The sequence below is a fragment of the Miscanthus floridulus genome, chromosome 8 (genome assembly GCF_019320115.1).
Source record: "Miscanthus floridulus cultivar M001 chromosome 8, ASM1932011v1, whole genome shotgun sequence".
NCBI classification, from domain to species: Eukaryota; Viridiplantae; Streptophyta; class Magnoliopsida; order Poales; family Poaceae; genus Miscanthus; species Miscanthus floridulus.
Genome location: NC_089587.1, coordinates 71,588,927 through 71,607,566, shown reverse-complemented (window position 1 = coordinate 71,607,566; position 18,640 = coordinate 71,588,927). Strand labels below are relative to the sequence as shown.

Genomic DNA, 18,640 nt, shown 5'->3' with positions numbered 1-18,640 from the left:
AGGCTCTGTTCAGCTTACCCCATATTCAGCTTGTTCGGCTTCTTTTTTCAGCCGGAACGGTATTTTTCTCTCACAACAATTCAGCCGGAACAGTGTTTTTCAGCCAGTTTCAGACCAGCGAACGGGGCCGATGGCATCCACTGCTTGCCTCCTTGTGTTGGCACAAGCCTGAAAATCCAGCCTATGCCTAGCCTAACAAGTAACATCTGGCATAGCTCACATGTGTGTTTGGTCCATTGTACAACCCAACTTATAGCTCAAGAGTACATGAGACTATGCAAACTGATTGTTCCTTGTTTCATAATGCATTTGGTTACATATTAAAATGGTGAACATGCGCAGGAGACATACATATATATAACCAATAGTTTGTGTGTTACGCCTAAGATATCTAGAAGGTTTGTGGTAAGCACCAAGATCAAAATATTTAAATCTACATGAACCATGCCTAGAACCATCATCACACCAAAAGCACTAACGTCCTTTAGAACTGATGGCAGCCAAGTACTTTGGGAACTTCGGTGCATCAAATTTAAGGGGATGGATTGGAACTTGACGGTGTTGTTTGAACTGGTCGTCTTCTTCAGCCTTCATTACCGAGGTAGAGCAAAATCTATTATATTGTTTGCAAACAAAAGAAGAAAGCACAATCAGAAAATGCCCAAGTTGAGGAGCCTTGGTCATAATCAGGAGGATACTTTAGTGTCAAATGTTTGAAAATATAAGCACACTGGTACGGTGGGCAAAAATCAAGCGCAAACGGGAAGTCACTGTTTGTTAAATGCCACATCTTAAGAATACAGCAGGGCAGAACGTAATAAGCACATTCATATGGTGGGCAGAAATACAGGAATTTGGATGCAAGACGTCAAAAGAAAACTCAACAGAAAATGACAATATCTGATCTAAAGTACACCCCTCCTTTGGAAATTGTAAGGATCATACAAAGTTCTCATGTGCATCGGTTCTTCAAAAATGCAGTTTATGTCATATTTATTTGACAATAGATTTGGTACCGATAGCACAGTTAAGAACATCCCACATAAGAATTCAGTGACATAGTGGTCAGATTGCAACAAAGATAACCAATACATAATCACCAAAAATTTTAAGGATCTGGAACACATCACTGTTACTCCATCGAATGATGGAATCAGATTTAAACAGTCAGCTAATCCTTACAGAATAACTCAAAGACATTGAAACATTAAATCATGATGCAGTAGCGCATGAGCCATTCTCTTTAGCATTTTGTCCCTAGACATGGTCAGATGCGCTTGGTCAAACCTATCAGGGTGATAGCAAAACAGTAATTAGAATGATGTTGGTTTGTTGACAATACAAGATAACAACTACTCGGTACGTGATTGAAACAATATTGTTTTCTACAGCAGTCCCTACATCAATTGTCCAACCTAAATAGTCTATATCAACACAGGAATGCACCACCAAAAGTACAATTGAAGCGGTGCAGCCTTAAGAATTTTAGAATATGCACAGAATTTTAGGCAAAAAAAATGTCTTATAAAGAGAAAAACAATTAAAACAAGTAATTGCTATAGGCATCACGGTATATATCTGTTATGACCGGCACCCATTATACAAGGCGTAGGCCCATGTTATGGCAAGTGGAGCTGGCCCAGGGGCCACACGGTACTGTAGCACGCGGTATTGTAGCACGCGAAGATTAGATTGGTTTGTTTGTTAGGAAATAGATATTTTAGATTGATTCGGTTAGGATATTTCCTTAAGGGTCAAGTCAGTCATCTCTATAAAAAGAGAACCCTTTATCAGTTATAATCAAGCAAAAACAAGAATTGTACTGTAGCATATGAAGATTAGATTGGTTTGGTTTGTTAGGAAAGAAATATGTTAGATTGATTTGGTTAGGATATTTCTTTAGGGGTCAAGTCAGTCATCTCTATAAAAAGAGAACCCTTTATCAGTTATAATCAAGCAGAAACAAGAATTGTTTCCGGCTTCCCGAAGGGAGCCGGGATTTCCTTACCCTAGGCGCCTCCTGCTGTGTCTCGCGTGAACAGTGCCGCCGCTACTGTAGCGCCGTGGGAATTCTAGGGCTGCAGCAGCCGCCGCTGCGCTCTCGCCGCCACGGCCCCTCGCCGGCGTCGAGAGTATAGACCACGTCCTCCTCTCTTCCACCCCTATAACCTACGCAGTAACACCGGTGGGCATCTAGTCCTATCAGCCTGGTATCAGAGATGTCAGGTCCTCCATCCACATCCACGCAGCCGCCGTCCACCTCCGCCTCCCTGTCCCTACCATCAGTGCCAGCGCCGTCGGCCGCGTCGGGGTTGTCGTCCGCATCCTCGGGAGCGCCCCTGACGTTGGAATCTTTGGCCGCCGACGTGGCTGCGATTGCCCGCGGCATGGCGGCCATGCAGGCGACCCTGGCCGCCCTCATCCCACCACCTCCCCCTCCACAACAGCCGGCACCACCACCACCTCCACAGCCGTCGCAGCCGCAGGCGATCTTCCCCTACGGCATGCCCCAGACCAGCGGGGCGGGGGTGCCCCTCCACTTGCTGCGGTGGCCGGCCTCGCCGTCTCCCATCCCGTCGTGGGCGATGGGCTCGACGACTCCGCCCATCTACACGATGGCCACAACCCCTACACCGTCGGCAGCCGCGGTCGCGGCGTCCTCCGGGGCGCACCAGCCGCCCCCGACCAGCGGCATCGTCTATGGAGGGGCGGACGGTACCCTCGTCTACGGTGGAGGCGGGTACTCCGGCGGCGCCCTATCCGCGGAGGACTCGTCTGCCGCTGCTCCCAACGGCGCCCATGCCCCTCCCAAATTTTACAAGCTGGAGTTCCCGACGTTCGACGGCGCTGTTGATCCGCTCAATTGGCTTAACCACTACGAGCAGTTTTTCCGCGGCCAACGAACATTGGCTTCGGATCGCACATGGCTAGCTTCGTACCACCTTCGCGGTGCTGCTCAAACTTGGTAATATGCGCTGGAACAAGATGAAGGCATGTCGACCTGGGAACGCTTCCGCGACCTGTGCCAGCTCCGTTTTGGCCCCCCAATGCACGGCACGCGGCTGGCCGAGCTCGCCCGGCTACCCTTCCAGTCATCGGCCGCTATAATGCCGTGCTCTGCCATGCTCGCGACCTCAATCCTCGCCAGAAGGCGGAACTGTTCGTGGGTGGCCTCCCCGAGCACATCAAGGTCGACGTTGAGATGCGGGATCCACCCGACCTTCAGAACGCCATGTATTTGGCCCGGGCATTCGAGCGTCGCGCGGCGGCCATGCCTCCTGCGCCTCTGCAGCAGAGCGCCCGACCTCCTCAGCGGCCTAGCCTTCCCCCGCGCGTGCCAGGCGCGGGTGCTCCTCCAGCTGGAGCCCCTATGCCCTTAGGGGGTGGACCAGCAGCGGCGAACGAGGCGCCCCCGGTGCGCCAGTTCCGCCGCCTCACGCCGGACAAGCAACTGGAGCAGCGTCGACAAGGGCTTTGCTTCAACTGTGATGAGCCCTATGTCTGCGGCCACGTGTGCCCACGGCTCTTCTACCTCGAATCGGACGACTACATCGATGACGGGCTGGGGGATGCCGTGGCGATGGATGACGTCGCCAACCCCGCGGCTCCGGACGCCTAGGAGCCTGCGGCCGCTAATGCTTTCGTGGTCTCTCTACACGCACTTGCAGGGATGCGCACGGACGATACGATGCTACTCCCGGTGATGGTTAAAGGGGAGCGGCTGTTGGCGCTACTCGACACCGGCTCCACGCACAACTTCCTCCATGGCGCGACGATGCGCCGCCTACGGCTCGCCCCGACGGGTGGTGAGCAGCTCCGTGTCACCGTGGCCGACGGCGACGGCTCCCTTCCGAGGGCATTGCTCGCCACGTGCCCATCCGCATCGGCTCGGAGTCCTTTTCCATCACGTGCGTCGGATTAGACTTGGGCTGTTTCGACTTCATCCTCGGCGTCGACTACCTACGGACCTTGGGTCCCATCTTGTGGGATTTCGAGGCCATGACGCTGTCCTTCTGGTGTGAGGGCAGACGCGTCCTTTGGCAGGGCGTGCGCAGCCTCGACGCGGCAGCCCCACAGCAGCACCTCGCCGCACTCTCCGCCGACGCCCAGCAGCCGCTGATGGACTTGTTGCTGCAGCAGCAGAGCGCAGTCTTCGACGAGCCCACAGGGCTCCCACCGCACGGCACAGTCCCTTGTCGACGAGTTCCGCACCCTCTACCCTGCCTTCCAGCTCGAGGACGAGCTGTTTGCGCAGGCGGGGAGAGATGTTATGACCGGCACCCATTATACAAGGCGTAGGCCCATGTTATGGCAAGTGGAGCCAGCCCAGGGGCCACGCGGTACTATAGATTAGATTGGTTTGGTTTGTTAGGAAAGAGATATGTTAGATTGATTCGGTTAGGATATTTTCTTATGGGTCAAGTCAGTCATCTCTATAAAAAGAGAACCATGTATCAGTTATAATCAAGCAGAAACAAGAATTGTTTCCGGCTTCCTGAAGGGAGCCGGGATTTCCTAACCCTAGCCGCCTCCTGCTGTGTCTCGCGTGAACAGTGCCGCCGCTACTGTAGCCCCGCGGGAATTCTAGGGCTGCAGCAGCAGCCGCCGCGCTCTCACCTCCACGGCCCCTCGCCGGCGTCGAGAGTACAGACCACGTCCTCCTCTCTTCCACCCCTATAACCTACGCAGTAACACCGGTAGGGCATCTAGTCCTATCAATATCATTCTTCAATTCCCTACTAGCAGATAAACACAAGTTGCCGTTGTTTCTTAGAGTAAAGTAGGTGTGCAATCACACATAGATGAGCACAGGTTCTTCTAAACTTTTAATTTACTACTAGCCAGCAAGCAACATGATGCTCTCCAAAGCTAACAAAGAAAATTAGACGGATTCACTAAATCCAGTGATTTCGTATAGAAGCCTCCGAGAGTAATGTGATGCCTAGACTTTTACATCCTAACTAGATACATGGAATAAATAAAATTTACAAAATCCGTTAAGAAATGCAATACCACATCTCATGAACATGTCAGACAACAGATGCAACACATTTCAGTTCTCAAAAACAAAGTAGAACTACTCAGCCTTGGGAATTACAGAACCAACAACAGAAACACCACTAACCAACGAGGATTTGCCCATCCAATTGCAAAAATACAGAAAAGAAGGACGCTAAGGGTTCAGTGGTTCACCTTGTGAGAGGCAGCTCCAGCATGCGGAGCCAGCGGCGATGCAGGACCGCAGCCGCGCGGCGGCCACCGCGCTGTGCAGCGGCATGAGCGACTCCAAACTCGCCAGCGCCGCCGCTACGAGGGGCCTGAAACAGGAAGGAAGAACAAAAGCACACACATTTTCAGGCTTCCAGTGTCACTTGGAGCGAAGGCACAGCTAAATGGCGAGACAAGAGTCACAAGACAGGGGATTCAGGGGGGCGTTGTGCGCGACCTGCGGATGCGTGGCGGCGCGACAGGAGACGTCGCCGCCAGGAACGGCCTCGCCATCGGGGGTCTCGACCGGAGCGCCGCTGACCTCGTGGCGGCGGCGGCGGAGCGGCACAAGGACGCCATGGTTTCTTGCTATGGAGGACGGCCGGGCGGACAACAGCAGCTTTGGGTTGGGTCACAGGTTTGATTCGGCTCGATAGAGTTGGACCAAAGTGTGACATGGGCCTCTGATCAATTGGGCTCAGTCGCTAAAAAGGGCCAAGGGAACAGACCGGAGACAACCGCGCATCCCCTGCTCGCAATTCCAGTCTCCCCCGTCTCACTCCTTCTCGACCTTTCTTTCCCCTCTGCTACAGGCGAAAGCGAGGCGATTTGGATCCCGGCGTCCATTTCCCCGCCTCCTCCTCGCCTCAGGTGGCCGCTCCGGCGCCGGAGGTGGAGAGGAGTCGCGGGATCGATGGCCGGTGTACATACTCTCCCCTATTAGCTTATATCTAGGTAGATTTATCCCGTACCCTTCTTCAGCGGCGGCTTCAACTTGGTCTCTGACGACCTCCGGCGTGGTTCTTCGTACGGACAAGATGAGGTACGTGGTGTTGGTCCCGGTGGCTTTCTATTGCCGGCCGGTTCTTTTGTCCCTACAGGAGGTTTCCGGTGACGATGGAGGTGTCGAAGCCTTCTCCGGAGATGGTTCTATGGGATTTGTCTTTTCTATACTCGAAAAATCGGGTTGGTTGCTTTCCCCTAGGGTTGCTTTGTCGCTGGGTGTTTCGGGGTCACCGGCGGTGCTTGTGGCGTCCGATCCCGTACTCTTGGCGAGGATATGGCCGTTGGCCATCATTTGCTCGGGCGTTCAGCGTTTAAGGTGCACATCTTTTTATGTGCCGATTGATGTAGCTTCAAAACCGTATGTTGCTTCTTTGGAAGCTTCTTCGTTGTGGTGGGATTCGGCTTCAAGCTGCAAGCTCAGCGTTCGTTTCAACGTCGAGTGGTGGCTCCGTTCTCTGGCGACGAAGACGACCGGGAGATCTTTGCAAGGACCAGGATGTAATTTTTATTTTATTCAGGGGTGTCTTTGTAAGGATGTATATGTAATATTTTATATGAATCAATAAAATGCAACCCAGTTTTCTCAAAAAAAAATCCCCTGCTCGCCCGTTCGCACGAGTCGAGAGGAGATTTTCTTTTCAAATAATATTATTTTAATAAGTAACCAGCAAATATGTCCGTGTGTTGCAACGGAGGAAGAAAAAATTATCATACTTTGATAGAAAATAAGGACAAAAATATTATATATCTATTTATATTTTACTTTTTTCATAAATTTTAATGGCTATAATTTATTTTATGATGATCATGCATAGAAAAGGATAAAAATAGAAATTACCCTAATCTTATGTCTTATCCTAATATTAAAAAAAACAACAAAGAGTTTATAGGCTCTTTTATTTTTCTTACCAAGTTTCAATTTTATTTTTCATGGATCCGAAAACAAAACAAAGTCTTGTTTTTTCCACGTTGGTTTTTCGTCCATTAGAGTCATGGTACCGTGTCTATCATGGTTTCTTTTTTTATTTCCTTTGTTTTTCTGCGCGTATGATTTTTTGTTTTTTTTCATGATCAGTTTCCCTTTTCCTTGTGTCCTTTTTTTTGTCCATGCTATGTTTTCCTGTAGAAGGAACGATGGGAGTGAAGAAGTACGGAAGTAGCCGACTTAATAAGAAGTCTAAGAGTCGGATTTGACTTGCATGCAAAATAAAAAAGAAAAAGAAAATAACGACAAACTCCTACGTTGATCCATGTTCTAATAATTAAAATAAGTTTTATCTCTAATCAAAAGTGCACCAATGGTTTAGTGCTGAGAATATTTGTATATTTGTGAATTAGCTAGTCAAGAGTTAAAAAAATCTATAATATCAGATTTATTACTTATTTTTATTTTTGATGTTTATATATAGGAAAAAATAAGATACTCCAGAAAAAACCGAAAGAAGACAGGAATGGTCATGAAAAAAAACGATGCAGAGAAAAATTACCCATGACTTGTGTTTTTAAACTCTACGGAGTATATACCCAGATTGTGCTAGTTTTAGTTTGCAAACCTGATCGCGTGTTGGATTTGGAGAGTTGATATCTTTGTTGAATGCAAATGTGGCCACGCATCGAAAAACAAAACTTGCTGATGAAAAAAAAACAGAAAACGAAAACAAATCAGAAATCATGGAACTGTACCATTGCGGAAAAATCAGAAAAGAGAAATTGAAAACCGTCATGGAGTTGGAAAACAGTTCAATTGTAACAAATTGAATCCACCGTTGATAAAAGAAGAATCGGAAACTATCTCCGTATCGCGCTAGACGAGAGCTATTCTAACTCGTATGAGCATGGGTTATATATATTAAGGATGGCAACGGGTCGGGTTTGGATCGGGTGGAGTCTTCATGCACCCAAAACCGAAACCCGAAATCGAAACCCGAATCCGCCCCGAAAACCGATTCGGGTGGAAATCCATCACCAAAATCAAACCCGCGGATACCCGAAACCCGAATGGATACCCGAAACCCGCGGATATATATACACATATTCACATGTATAAACAAGAGGCAACAAATAATAAATATTTTCATGAGTCAACTTTAAATAAATTTAGTAATCTAAGTAAACAAATTATTATTAATATATTATAAAACATGAGTTTTAATTCCAAATGATTTATTTCGGATATCCATTGGATATCCACGGGTGGAAAACCAAACCCGAAACTGAACCCGATTGGTTTCGGGGCCCCGAACCCGAAAACCGTGGGTGAAAAACCATCCCCAAACCCGAACCCGCAGAACCCGAAACCCGCGGATATCCGCCCCAAACCCGATCCGTTGCCATCCTTAATATATATAAGTTAGAGGGAGCTGGACCAAAAAAAAAATGTGTGGAGAGAAATTTTATTCTTTATTATTAGGTACAGATTACAAATCTAGATGGTGTTACGAAGAATTTGCAAGAATAAGTACCTATCGGCACTTGGAAAGCCGATTGGACACTTATCGGCTATTGGTCGGCCGATATGAGCATATCGGTAGCTTGGATGCCGATTAGTAGCGCCAGATAAATCTGAGAATGGCCACGTTAAAGTTATCTGTGCCGACAGGCATATCGGCATCCCAAAGGCCGACTAGCTATCGAACAGGTCTGTTGGCCGTCCTGTGGCCGATAAGCCTCAGGCTCAGGCTGTGTCACAGCAGGTACTCAGCGGTCCAATAATTTCTTTAATCCCAATTACACTTACAATGTTGGTTTATTTCTTTACCTTTGCATTTACTAGTGCAGGCGGTTGCATGTGCTTTTGGCATTTAGATGCCTCCGTTGGAATCCAGCAAAGAGACGAGAGTTGAGTAGTGACGGAATTGGACATCGAGTGTTTCAATTTGCAAGAATTTGTATCCAATAAAAATTCAATATTGATATATGTATTCATATTCATTTTATGATATAGGGAAATTTAAAACATTGCAAATGATTAATATCTATTGATATAAAAAAACTAATATTTTAAAAAGAGCAGGTCATAAACTACAATTTTAGTAACTAGCATTTTAGTCACGCCAAAGGTTGTAGCGCGACTCGTTACTACAGTCATGCTAAATAAATTGGTGTGACTAATTAACCATGGGAGCGCATCCAGAGAACACTTTACACGTCCAGGAGCAGTGGAGCTGACCAAGTCCTAGGCTAAGCGAAAGGCCTGGAGGGTAGCTAGGATAGACGGCGATCTACTGACATCAGAGTCCTCGTGGCAGGATCCAGCGCACCTTCGTGTCGCTTGATCCAGCCGTGTACTAGGTGTGTATATGGGTTACACAGATCGGTTAAAAATCTATGTATTTGTAACCTTTTGCACATATTTCACATATGTTATACTCCCCCGTCCATAAAAAGTAGGAATTCTTGTTTTTTTTAAGTCAAACGGTCTTAACTTTAATTAAAGTTATATAAAAAAGTATTAGTTATTATGCAAAATAAATATTATTTGATTAATTATAGAATATATTTTTATAATAAATTTGTTTGGAGATATAAATGTTAATATAATTTACTATAAATTTAGTTAAACTTAAGCTAATTTGACCTACATAGATCTTATAGTTACATTTTTTCGTAGCGAGTAACGGGAGACCGTCACTATATATGTCCGGACACCGTAATGGCTAATGTGAACCATTAAATCTTTTAATAAATCTAGAAAATTACAAAATGGTAAATGGTACGTGGTGAGCTGCTTTGTTTAGTGGTAACCATAAACACCTAAAAATATATTCAATGATACTAATTATGTACCATAAATGTTAATATTTTTTACATATATTCCGTCAAGGTTAAAAATGTTTGACTTTTTAAAAAGCGAGATTAATTTTTTTTATGGGACAGATGAAGTACATAATATTAGAATAGCAGGCCTGCTTGTTTTGCGACTAAAATTTCCTTGTCAAAGATTTGGCAAGCCAAAGTTAGATAAAAAAAATTGCCATAGATTTGGCAAGCCCAATTTAAGAGGTTGGCAAGTTTTGGTACCAAACTAAATACTTTCTCCGTTACAAAATTATAATCATTTCAAAAAATTTGGAGAGCCAAAGCATCTTAAGTTTGACCAAATTTATATGATAAGATAATAACATTTATGATGCCAACTAAGTATCATTAGATTCTTCATCAATTATAGTTTTATAGTATACCTATTTGATCTAAAAAAATCTTTATAATTCTCTCTATAATTTTGGTCAAACTTGAGATCCTTTGACTCTCCAATATTTTTCGAATGATTTGTAATTTGGAATGAAGGGAGTAACAGCTAAAACCATGGTTTGCCAAATCTTTAGTTTGGCATATTTTTGAAGCCAAACAATCAGACGACTCAGCATACCCGTGGAATATGCCTCTTGGTATTTGGATTACTGGCAACAAGATAAACAAGTCAGTGTGCAAATTAATTGGATGAGCTGAAAAAAAAGGCAAGTCAGTTCGGAAGCTACCGGTGTTGTGGCGTACTGTCGGCCTACGATGAGCCGATATGACCAATCGGCATTCCAGTAGCCGACAAGACTCCAGTGGGCAATCAGTCGGCTAGCAGTCCAGTCGCCCGGTAACAGGCAAGCAGAGGAGCCGGCCCCGCGCCCCCGCCTGACTGCTCCGGCCGACCCAACACGACGGCAACACGCCTCCAGCGCAGGCGCATCCCGACAGGCCGTGGACGACCCCCTGGCAGGCCGGACCCTGGTGAGTCCGTAACCAAAAGTCAAAGTGCCTGCCTGTCATTTAGGGATTCTGAAACTGTGGATTGTGCATATGTTAAATTGGTCTCTGATTCGATATTTGAGTGTTAGGGATCTGCTCATTTGCGTAGCTTACTACCTTAGCATGAAGTCATATCCTAATTTGTGCTTCTTGTCTGTGTTTTGTTAGGAAGTTGCGGCATGGAGCAGTTTTTTTTTTCCTACTTATATACAGAACTGGTTAGAAAATTTTGTTACAATCGAACCGTTTACCAAAAATTGTGATGCATTACACCGTATTGTGTATTAGAATTTTCGGCTAGGCATACCCTGGGTTCTAATCCTGGATCCACCACTGGTTTACAGTAGGATTAAATAGTATATGACCGATGGAAGCATGTCAAAAGACTTATGAGCACTGAAAATTATGTCCTGATGGAATGCAATGGACAGGGGCTTGTCTCTGGTATTCGGGGGGAAAAAAAGACTTGGTGCTTTTGTACTTATATTGTTTTGCTTTGTGGGTAACTAGTAGGATTTGATTGACTTACCGATGATGTAAATTAGGGTGTTTTTAGTAGCTCATTAGAAGGCAGCTATGGTATTGTGACCGTATCTACGTTTGGCAGTGACTGGTATTAAATACATATATGCTATGTTGTTCATTTAGTAAATCAGCAAGGAAGCGTTGCTAACTTTTCAGTAGCTCTTGTTTTCTGTTGCCGTTCTTTTTCCTGGCAAAACAGAGTTTCACTTCCTAATAAATCATATAGAATAAACATCATATAGTACGGTAGTAGATATCAAAGTTCCAGATGACACCAAATTTCCTCTTTGGCTAAAAGACAATATCTAAATATGCAGAAGCACCACATAAGTTTATTTTCCAAGCCTGAAATATACATACTACGATACCATCCAGTGGGAGCACATTAAGGTATACAAACACTAGCATACACAGAATTCATTTCAGTGGCGACGGCTGCGGATCCATGGCTGAAGAACATACAGCAGAGACTTGTCCACGTGCCAGTATAGCCACCTCCTCCCGTTGCCCCACAGCAGCGTGGTTGTAACCACGATAGCCAAGCCGGAAACGACCCCTGCCTCAACTGACAAGATTTCCCAACCCAGCTCTTTAGAAGAGCCCTCTGTAGCAGCAGCTGGTGGCCCATCATTCGTCTTGCACAGGCGTGGCAGTGGCTTCCCACACAGCCCGTTGTTCCCCAGAAATGATGAATCTGGGAACGTCAAGAACTGGCCGGATTGTGGTATAGGCCCTGACAGGCGGTTGTAGGAGAGGTTGAGCACCTCGAGGAACGACATCTGTGCCATTGCAGGAGGGATCTCCCCGGAGAGATTGTTGTCGGAGAGATCAAGTGATTCCAGCTGCTGCATGTTTGCAATCCGGCGAGGGATCCTGCCGGTGAAGGAGTTCCTGGACAGGTTGATCTCCTTGAGAAGCTTCAGGTCGCCGATCTCGTCGGGAATGATACCCTCAAAGTTGTTGTTTGAGAGGTCAATGGACATGAATGCTGAAAGATATGCACCAGAGTTCTTTCTCGCCCCTTGAGTGTGACCGTGATCGATCCACTGTAGTATGGATTGTAAATTGAAGGAACTCCTATTTCTAATGGTCTGATAATTGTGACATACATGCTGGGAGCTCCTGAAGAAACCACCATCATAGCTTTGAATTGCTCGAGGAATTGCGTAGGTATGCTGCCGTTAAAAGAGTTTGAAGAAAGGTCCAGAACCAGCAGTTTGTTCATCCTAGAGTAATCGATGGGACCATGAAATTTGTTTGACCTCAGAACAAGCACCAACAAAGGAAGAACTCCCAGCCACTCTGGATAAGTATCCATTATCAGGTTGTTTCCAACGTCTAGGACTTGAAGCATGTGACAATTGATCATAGACACCGGCAATTTTCCCTCCAACTTGTTGCCATTGAGATCTATTATTTGAAGTGCACAATTCTCATTGATGTCTTGAGGCAAGGATCCATTGAAATTGTTACCTCTTAAGTTCAGCACCTGAAGCCACTCCTTATCTTTCAACAAACAGGGTGGTATTAATCCACTGAAGTTGTTAAAAGAAAGGTCTAGAACTTCGATGATATAAGTTGTACTGCATATCAAATGGGGAATTTCTCCAATAAGGCTATTGTTTGCCAATGACAGGAACAGGGTGCTGGAGCTAATGCGTGACCAAAACTCGAGCATGATAGAAGAATTCAAATGGTTATTGGAGTAGTCCAACTGGTAAATGCCTGGTGGTGGTAGTGGGACTGCTCCCTCAATCATGTTGGAATGGAGATCAATATCTGAAAATGTAGTATTTGATAAATCTGTAGCAATGCTAGTAAATAAATTATGAGAGAGATCAAGGCATTGGTCATTTTCAGAATCTGCTGCAATTCCCCATATCCAATCGGGTATGTGTCCACCAATATTGTTATGTGAAAGGTCCAAATAGTTAATACAACGATATTTCATTAAGAATTTAGGAACATATGATATGTTACATGATGCCAACCCCAGATAGTGTATTTCTGGATATTCTGTGTAGGAGTGATTGCCATGTTCCTCTACGACGACAGACAACTTATTATAGGATAGCGATAGATGATAAAGGTCCTTAATATTCTTCATGAAACTTAGATCCACAATTCCAGTGAGATTGTTTGACGAAAGATCCAACACTTGCAGTCCTACAAACTCCGACAACAGTTTTGGGACTGGTCCTTCCAGTTTGTTATTGCTAACATCAAGTGTTGGTGTTGCCAACTTAAAAGATATGTTGGGATACAATAGAAAATTTCCAGTGAAACTGTTTCGTGAGAGATCTAAATACTCCAAAGAAGGGTTGGAAAACAAAGATGCAGGTATGACACCACTTATCGAGTTGTTACAAAGAACAACATTGGTTAGGTTATGTAGAGCGAGGTAGCCATCATAGGGTAATGAACCATTTAGGTTGTTACCTGATAAGTCAATCGATGAAATCATTGGCCATTGAGTGAAGGGTGGGATTTGGCCATGGAATTGGCAATTAGAAAAGTCCAACTCTACCAGGTTTCGGAGGTTACCAATAGATATTGGTATTTTTCCTGAAAACTTGGTTCCACTAAGCTTCAAAACCTGGAATGCGCTGCCGTTTATGAACTCTGGCAACTCTCCACATAGATTCTCATTCCCTGATACATCCAGCACTACCAAGCTTTTGATATGAAATATCCATGGAGGGAAGGTGCCAGTCAGCCCACAGCTTTGGAGACTAAGAATTGTGAGCAATGAGAACTCCTTGAAACGTTCTGGCACAGGAGCAGGGCCACTAAATTGTGTGCCATCAAGGATCAACTTGGAAAGAAATCGGAACTTAGCAAGAGCAATATCAATATGGCCAATGATCATACAATGTTCCATGGTTAGCTCTTGCAGACTTGGTGATGTATTGGTAGAAGGAGAATGATGTACCAACCTGGTAGGACTTGCATCAATGATGACATCACCAAGATACAACTTTTGTAGACTGCCAAGGTTGTCAATCAAGGCATCAAGGCTCGTCAAATTTTTAAGATCAAGTTGTGAGAGGCGTCGCACGACCAAGTTGGAAAGAAATGGGAGCTTAGTAAGAAGAGTATCCAAACGACCACTAGCGATCGTGCACGAGTCAATGATTAGCTCTTTGAGACCCGACGTTGTATTGGCTGAATAGTCATGCGCCACATCAGTTGGACTGGCGGAAATATTTACATTTTCAAAATATAGACTTTGGAGACTTACAAGGCTACCAATCAAGTTATGGAGGCTCAAATCTTTAAGATCAAAGTTTACGAGTTCTAGCATGACTAAATTGGAAAGCTTAGAACGAGATAGAAGAGTATCAACACGGCCGCCAGTGATTGTGCACGACGCCATGCTTAGCTCTCTGAGACCTGACGTCGTTTTATTGGCAGAAGTGACATGTGTCGAATTGGTTGGACGGGCCGAAATATTGACATCACAAAGATATAAATTTTGGAGACTGCCAAGGCTGTCAATCAACGTCTCGAGGTTGAAACTTTTTAGATCAAGGCCACATAGGATTAAAGTGACTAAATTGGAAAGTTGACCTTTCTCGATGTGCAAATTGCCGGACAAGCCGGATTCTGAGAGGTCAAGGTACTCGAGGTCCGTGAGCAACTCAAATCCTGGACTTGGCCATGGACTTGTATCAAAGGAGTTGTAAGCAAGGCTAAGGAAGCGGAGCGAGGTTAGTTCAAAGATGCCTGATGAACTGAGGTTACCCGACATGCCGAGACCAGAGAGGTCGAGAGCAGTGACGACGCCTGACGTGCCGTCACATGTTACACGATTCCACGTGCAGCAGTTGGTATCTACCTTCCATGACGAAAGTATTTTTTCTACAGATAGGACGTTGAAGCTGAAGCTGGCTTTCAGGCGTAGTAGGGCAGCACTTTGATCTTTGTGGCATTGGCATACTCCACGCCCGCTGCTAGCGAGGAGGAGGATGACGATGGTAACCAGGAGAAGGTAGTAGCTGGGAAGAGGATGACAGCGAAACATGGTTTCTGAAGGTTGTGCGTGCTGACTTGAATGGCTAGAGAATGTGCTCTGTGCTTATGAGAGTGCGAGAGCTAGGTTTGGCAGCAACATTAAATAGACGAGTGGCCAAGGACAAGCAAAAAAGGCGTGTTTAATTAGTTTGTGGCACTAGCAAGCCAAACTAAAATTTTGCAATGATAAATTGGGGCAAAGCCAAAACGAGGAAAAAGAGAAGATGCTTGGGTCATGGCCAAAGAAATATTGACTACCTAGTTCCAAAATCTATCTGTAGACTAAACGGAGTTTGGATTATTATTTCAAACATGCCAATATGAAGATGACACATGTGGGTTCATATCACAACAGGGAACGGCTGATTTGCCGGGAGAAAAAAATGTGCCGGGTGCTTTTTATCGGGCATCCGGCAAAGGAATTTTTTGTCGGGTGCCAGGCCTGGCGGCACCCGACAAAGAAAGGCCTCCGGCAAAGCAGCCTTTGCCGGGTGCCGGGCACTCGGCAAATTCCAGCCGTCAGCAAAAATTGGTCTTTGCCGGGTGCCGGCCACTCGGCAAAATATGGCCGCCGGCAAAGGTGGCCGGCTTGACGGCGGCCAGCTGTCGTCAGCCTTTGCCGGGTGCCACGCCGTTAGGCACCCGGCAAAAAAATTTTTTTTTTTTAATTTCTTTGCCGGGTGCCCCATGACCTGGCACCCGGCAAAGGCTTCTTTGCCGGGTGCCCGGGGTGGCACCCGGCAAATTATTTTTTGTTTTTTGTTTTTTTTACCCCATTTTTTTGTGGGGACTTGCTATAGTAAATTATCCCTATTTCAAAATTTGGGACAATTATGAGTTTTTAACTATATTTCCTTAATTTTTTCCGTTTCATTGAATTTTCCGACTATTCCAAATTTGAACTGCAGGTACATGAAATAATGGAATTTGGTCATTCAAAAAATAGTATTCATGATATTTAGGCTATGTCGGGGCCGTATGCGGGAAGTGGCATGAAATGTCGCGCATCATGTTGTCGTAACATGATGATGTACTCGCGGGGGAAGTTTATTTAAATTATATAAAATCCAAACGATGTCCGAAAATCATGAAACTTGTCGATGTGTCTTGTTATCACATGTGGAGGCCCTGATAAAAAATTAAGAAAGTTTCGAGCAAGTTACGACGTTGGCTGCCTAAAACCCATATGTGGAGATGTCTAGGTTTTAGGCAGCCGACGTCGCAACTTGCTCGAAACTTTCTTAATTTTTTACCAGGGCCTCCACATGTGATAACAAGACACATCGACAAGTTTCATGATTTTCGGACATCGTTTGGATTTTATATAATTTAAATAAACTTCCCCCGCAAGTACATCGTCATGTTACGACAACATGATGCGCGACATTTCATGCCACTTCCTGCATACGGCCCCGACATAGCCTAAATATCATTAATACTATTTTTTGAATGACCAAATTCCATTATTTCATATACCTGCAGTTCAAATTTGGAATAGTCAGAAAAATTCAATGAAACAGAAAAAATTAAGGAAATATAGTTAAAAACTCATAATTGTCCCAAATTTTGAAATATGGATATATTTACTGTAGCAAGTCCCCACAAAAAAATGGGGTCAAAAAAAACAAAAACAAAATTTGCCGGGTGCCAGGTCATGGGGCACCCGGCAAAGAAATTTAAAAAAAAATTCTTTGCCGGGTGCCGTCATCACCTGGCACCCGGCAAAGGCCCATGACTAAAAAGGCCGGCCCACGTCCCAACCCTAACCTATTCCAGCAGACGGTTCGACCCCACGCCTGCGCTCCGCCGCCACCGCCGCCGCGCTTCGCCGCGCCCGCGCCTCGCCCGCGCCTTGCTCTGTCGCCCAGTCCCGACGACCCCACGGCACCGGCACCGGCGGCCCAGCTCCCGCGCGAGCCGTGCCCACGCCCTGTGGCGCTCGCCCCGGCGGCCGGCCGGCGCTCCCGCCCGGATCCGGCGGCCGCGGCCCCGCCTCGATGACCCCGGCGGCGCTCGGCCGGCGCTCCTGCCTGGCCCCAGCGCCCCAGCCTCACCGGCCGCGGCGGCCACGCAGCCCCACCTCGCCGGCCGTCCCCGATGAGGCCGACTGCCCGTGGTCCGGCCGCCGGGCTCCTCCCGCCGCCGACCAGCAGTAGAGGAGGTAGGTGGAAGAAGGGAGGAGGAAGGAAGAAGAAAAAGAAGGGGGAGGAGGAAGAGGAAAAAAGAGAAGGGGTGGAGGAAGAAGAGGAAGAAAGAGAAGGGGGAGGAGGAAGAAGAGGAAGGTGCCGACCCGACCGGCCGTTGATCCTCGCGCTGCTGCGGTCATCCCCGCCATCATCGCCGGCCCTCGCTCTTGCCGTTCTTGCCGCCAAGGTAAGCCCTACCCTTGTAGTGTTAGTAGTAGTAGTAGTTAGTAGTGTTAGTAGTAGTTAGTTGTAGTGTTAGTAGTAGTAGTTAGTAGTTTTAGTTGTAGTGTTAGTTGTAGTAGTTAGTAGTGTTAGTTGTAGGGTTAGTAAATAGTAGTAGTTAGTAAGTAGTAGTGGTTAGTAGTAGTAGTTGTTAATAGTTAAGTAGTTCTTACTATTAGCATTGTTAGTAGTTAAGTAGTTGTTAGTAGTAGTGTTAGTAGTTGTTGTAGGGTTAGTAGTAATTGTTGTTGTACTACTTCAATACTTTTATGTGCATGAAAAGAGAACTAAAGTACATGGCTCCTCTTGATATATTGGTGGTTGTTGGCCTTCGTGTCCATGTTTGGTATATATGTGGTTGTTGGCCTTCGTGCCATGTTTGGTATATATGTGGTTGTTGGCCTTCGTGCCATGTTTTTTGCAGGTTTTGGGAACCTCCCCGTGCAGGGGAGGTGCTGCCGAAATTTTGAGTCGACACTAACCATTTTTGCCCTTTTTTGCAGGAGGAGGACCTGTGGGAGGGACTCGGCGACCCTGATCGTCTTCGTCGGCGCTGTGGGTCTTCCTGCACCGCGTCGACTCGCCACTACACTGACTCTCCACCGCCCCGCTACCCGGACCTCACCACCACCCTAGGTATAACCCCTCTATCCGTATGTGGTCTTTGGTCATGTAACCTAGTTAGGTGTCTCCCGTTCGAAAGAGATACGGTCAGAGATATGAGGACCTTTGCATATCTACGTCCGTATCTATTTCGGATTGTCCACGCTTTTTGGACAGCCCGCGGATGCGTAGTTGAGGTTAGTTTTCATGCTCCGCTCTGGTTCGAGATGGTGTTTCGGCATCACCTCTCCGTTGTTCTCCGGATACACACTCTCCCTTGCAGGACGTGTATCGGGAGAACGGCGGGGAGGTGCTGCCAAAATTCCGTCTCGGATAGGAGCGGAGCATGGAAACTA

At 46.2% G+C, this 18,640-nt stretch overlaps 1 protein-coding gene and 1 pseudogene across 3 annotated transcripts; both read right to left on the bottom strand.

Annotated features, from left to right (window-relative positions):
- Nucleotides 1-252: 252 nt before the first annotated feature.
- Nucleotides 253-6,580, bottom strand: LOC136472537 (protein NONRESPONDING TO OXYLIPINS 2, mitochondrial-like). 3 transcript variants are annotated; one of them, XM_066470236.1, is made up of 3 exons: nucleotides 5,447-6,580; nucleotides 5,194-5,318; nucleotides 253-588 (listed from the first exon to the last, which is right to left on the bottom strand). In XM_066470236.1, the coding sequence occupies exons 1-3, from the start codon at nucleotides 5,566-5,568 to the stop codon at nucleotides 584-586; spliced, it is 252 nt and encodes an 83-aa protein (XP_066326333.1). In that variant the 5' UTR covers nucleotides 5,569-6,580; the 3' UTR covers nucleotides 253-583. The 3 variants fall into 3 exon arrangements, with proteins under 3 accessions (XP_066326333.1, XP_066326331.1, XP_066326332.1); XM_066470234.1 differs by having other exon boundaries at nucleotides 258-613; XM_066470235.1 differs by lacking the exon at nucleotides 253-588 and adding an exon at nucleotides 1,023-1,287.
- Nucleotides 6,581-11,660: 5,080 nt separating this feature from the next.
- Nucleotides 11,661-15,286, bottom strand: LOC136472536 (receptor like protein 22-like; annotated as a pseudogene).
- Nucleotides 15,287-18,640: the final 3,354 nt, after the last annotated feature.

Coding starts and splice junctions, on each gene's coding strand:
- LOC136472537 (XM_066470234.1), bottom strand. CDS start 5,568: ATGGCGTCCTTGTGCCGCTCCGCCGCCGCCGCCACGAGGTCAGCGGCG. Junction 5,319..5,446: donor GCGCCGCCACGCATCCGCAG/GTCGCGCACAAC, acceptor TTCCTGTTTCAG/GCCCCTCGTAGCGGCGGCGC. Junction 614..5,193: donor CTGGAGCTGCCTCTCACAAG/GTGAACCACTGA, acceptor ACAATATAATAG/ATTTTGCTCTACCTCGGTAA.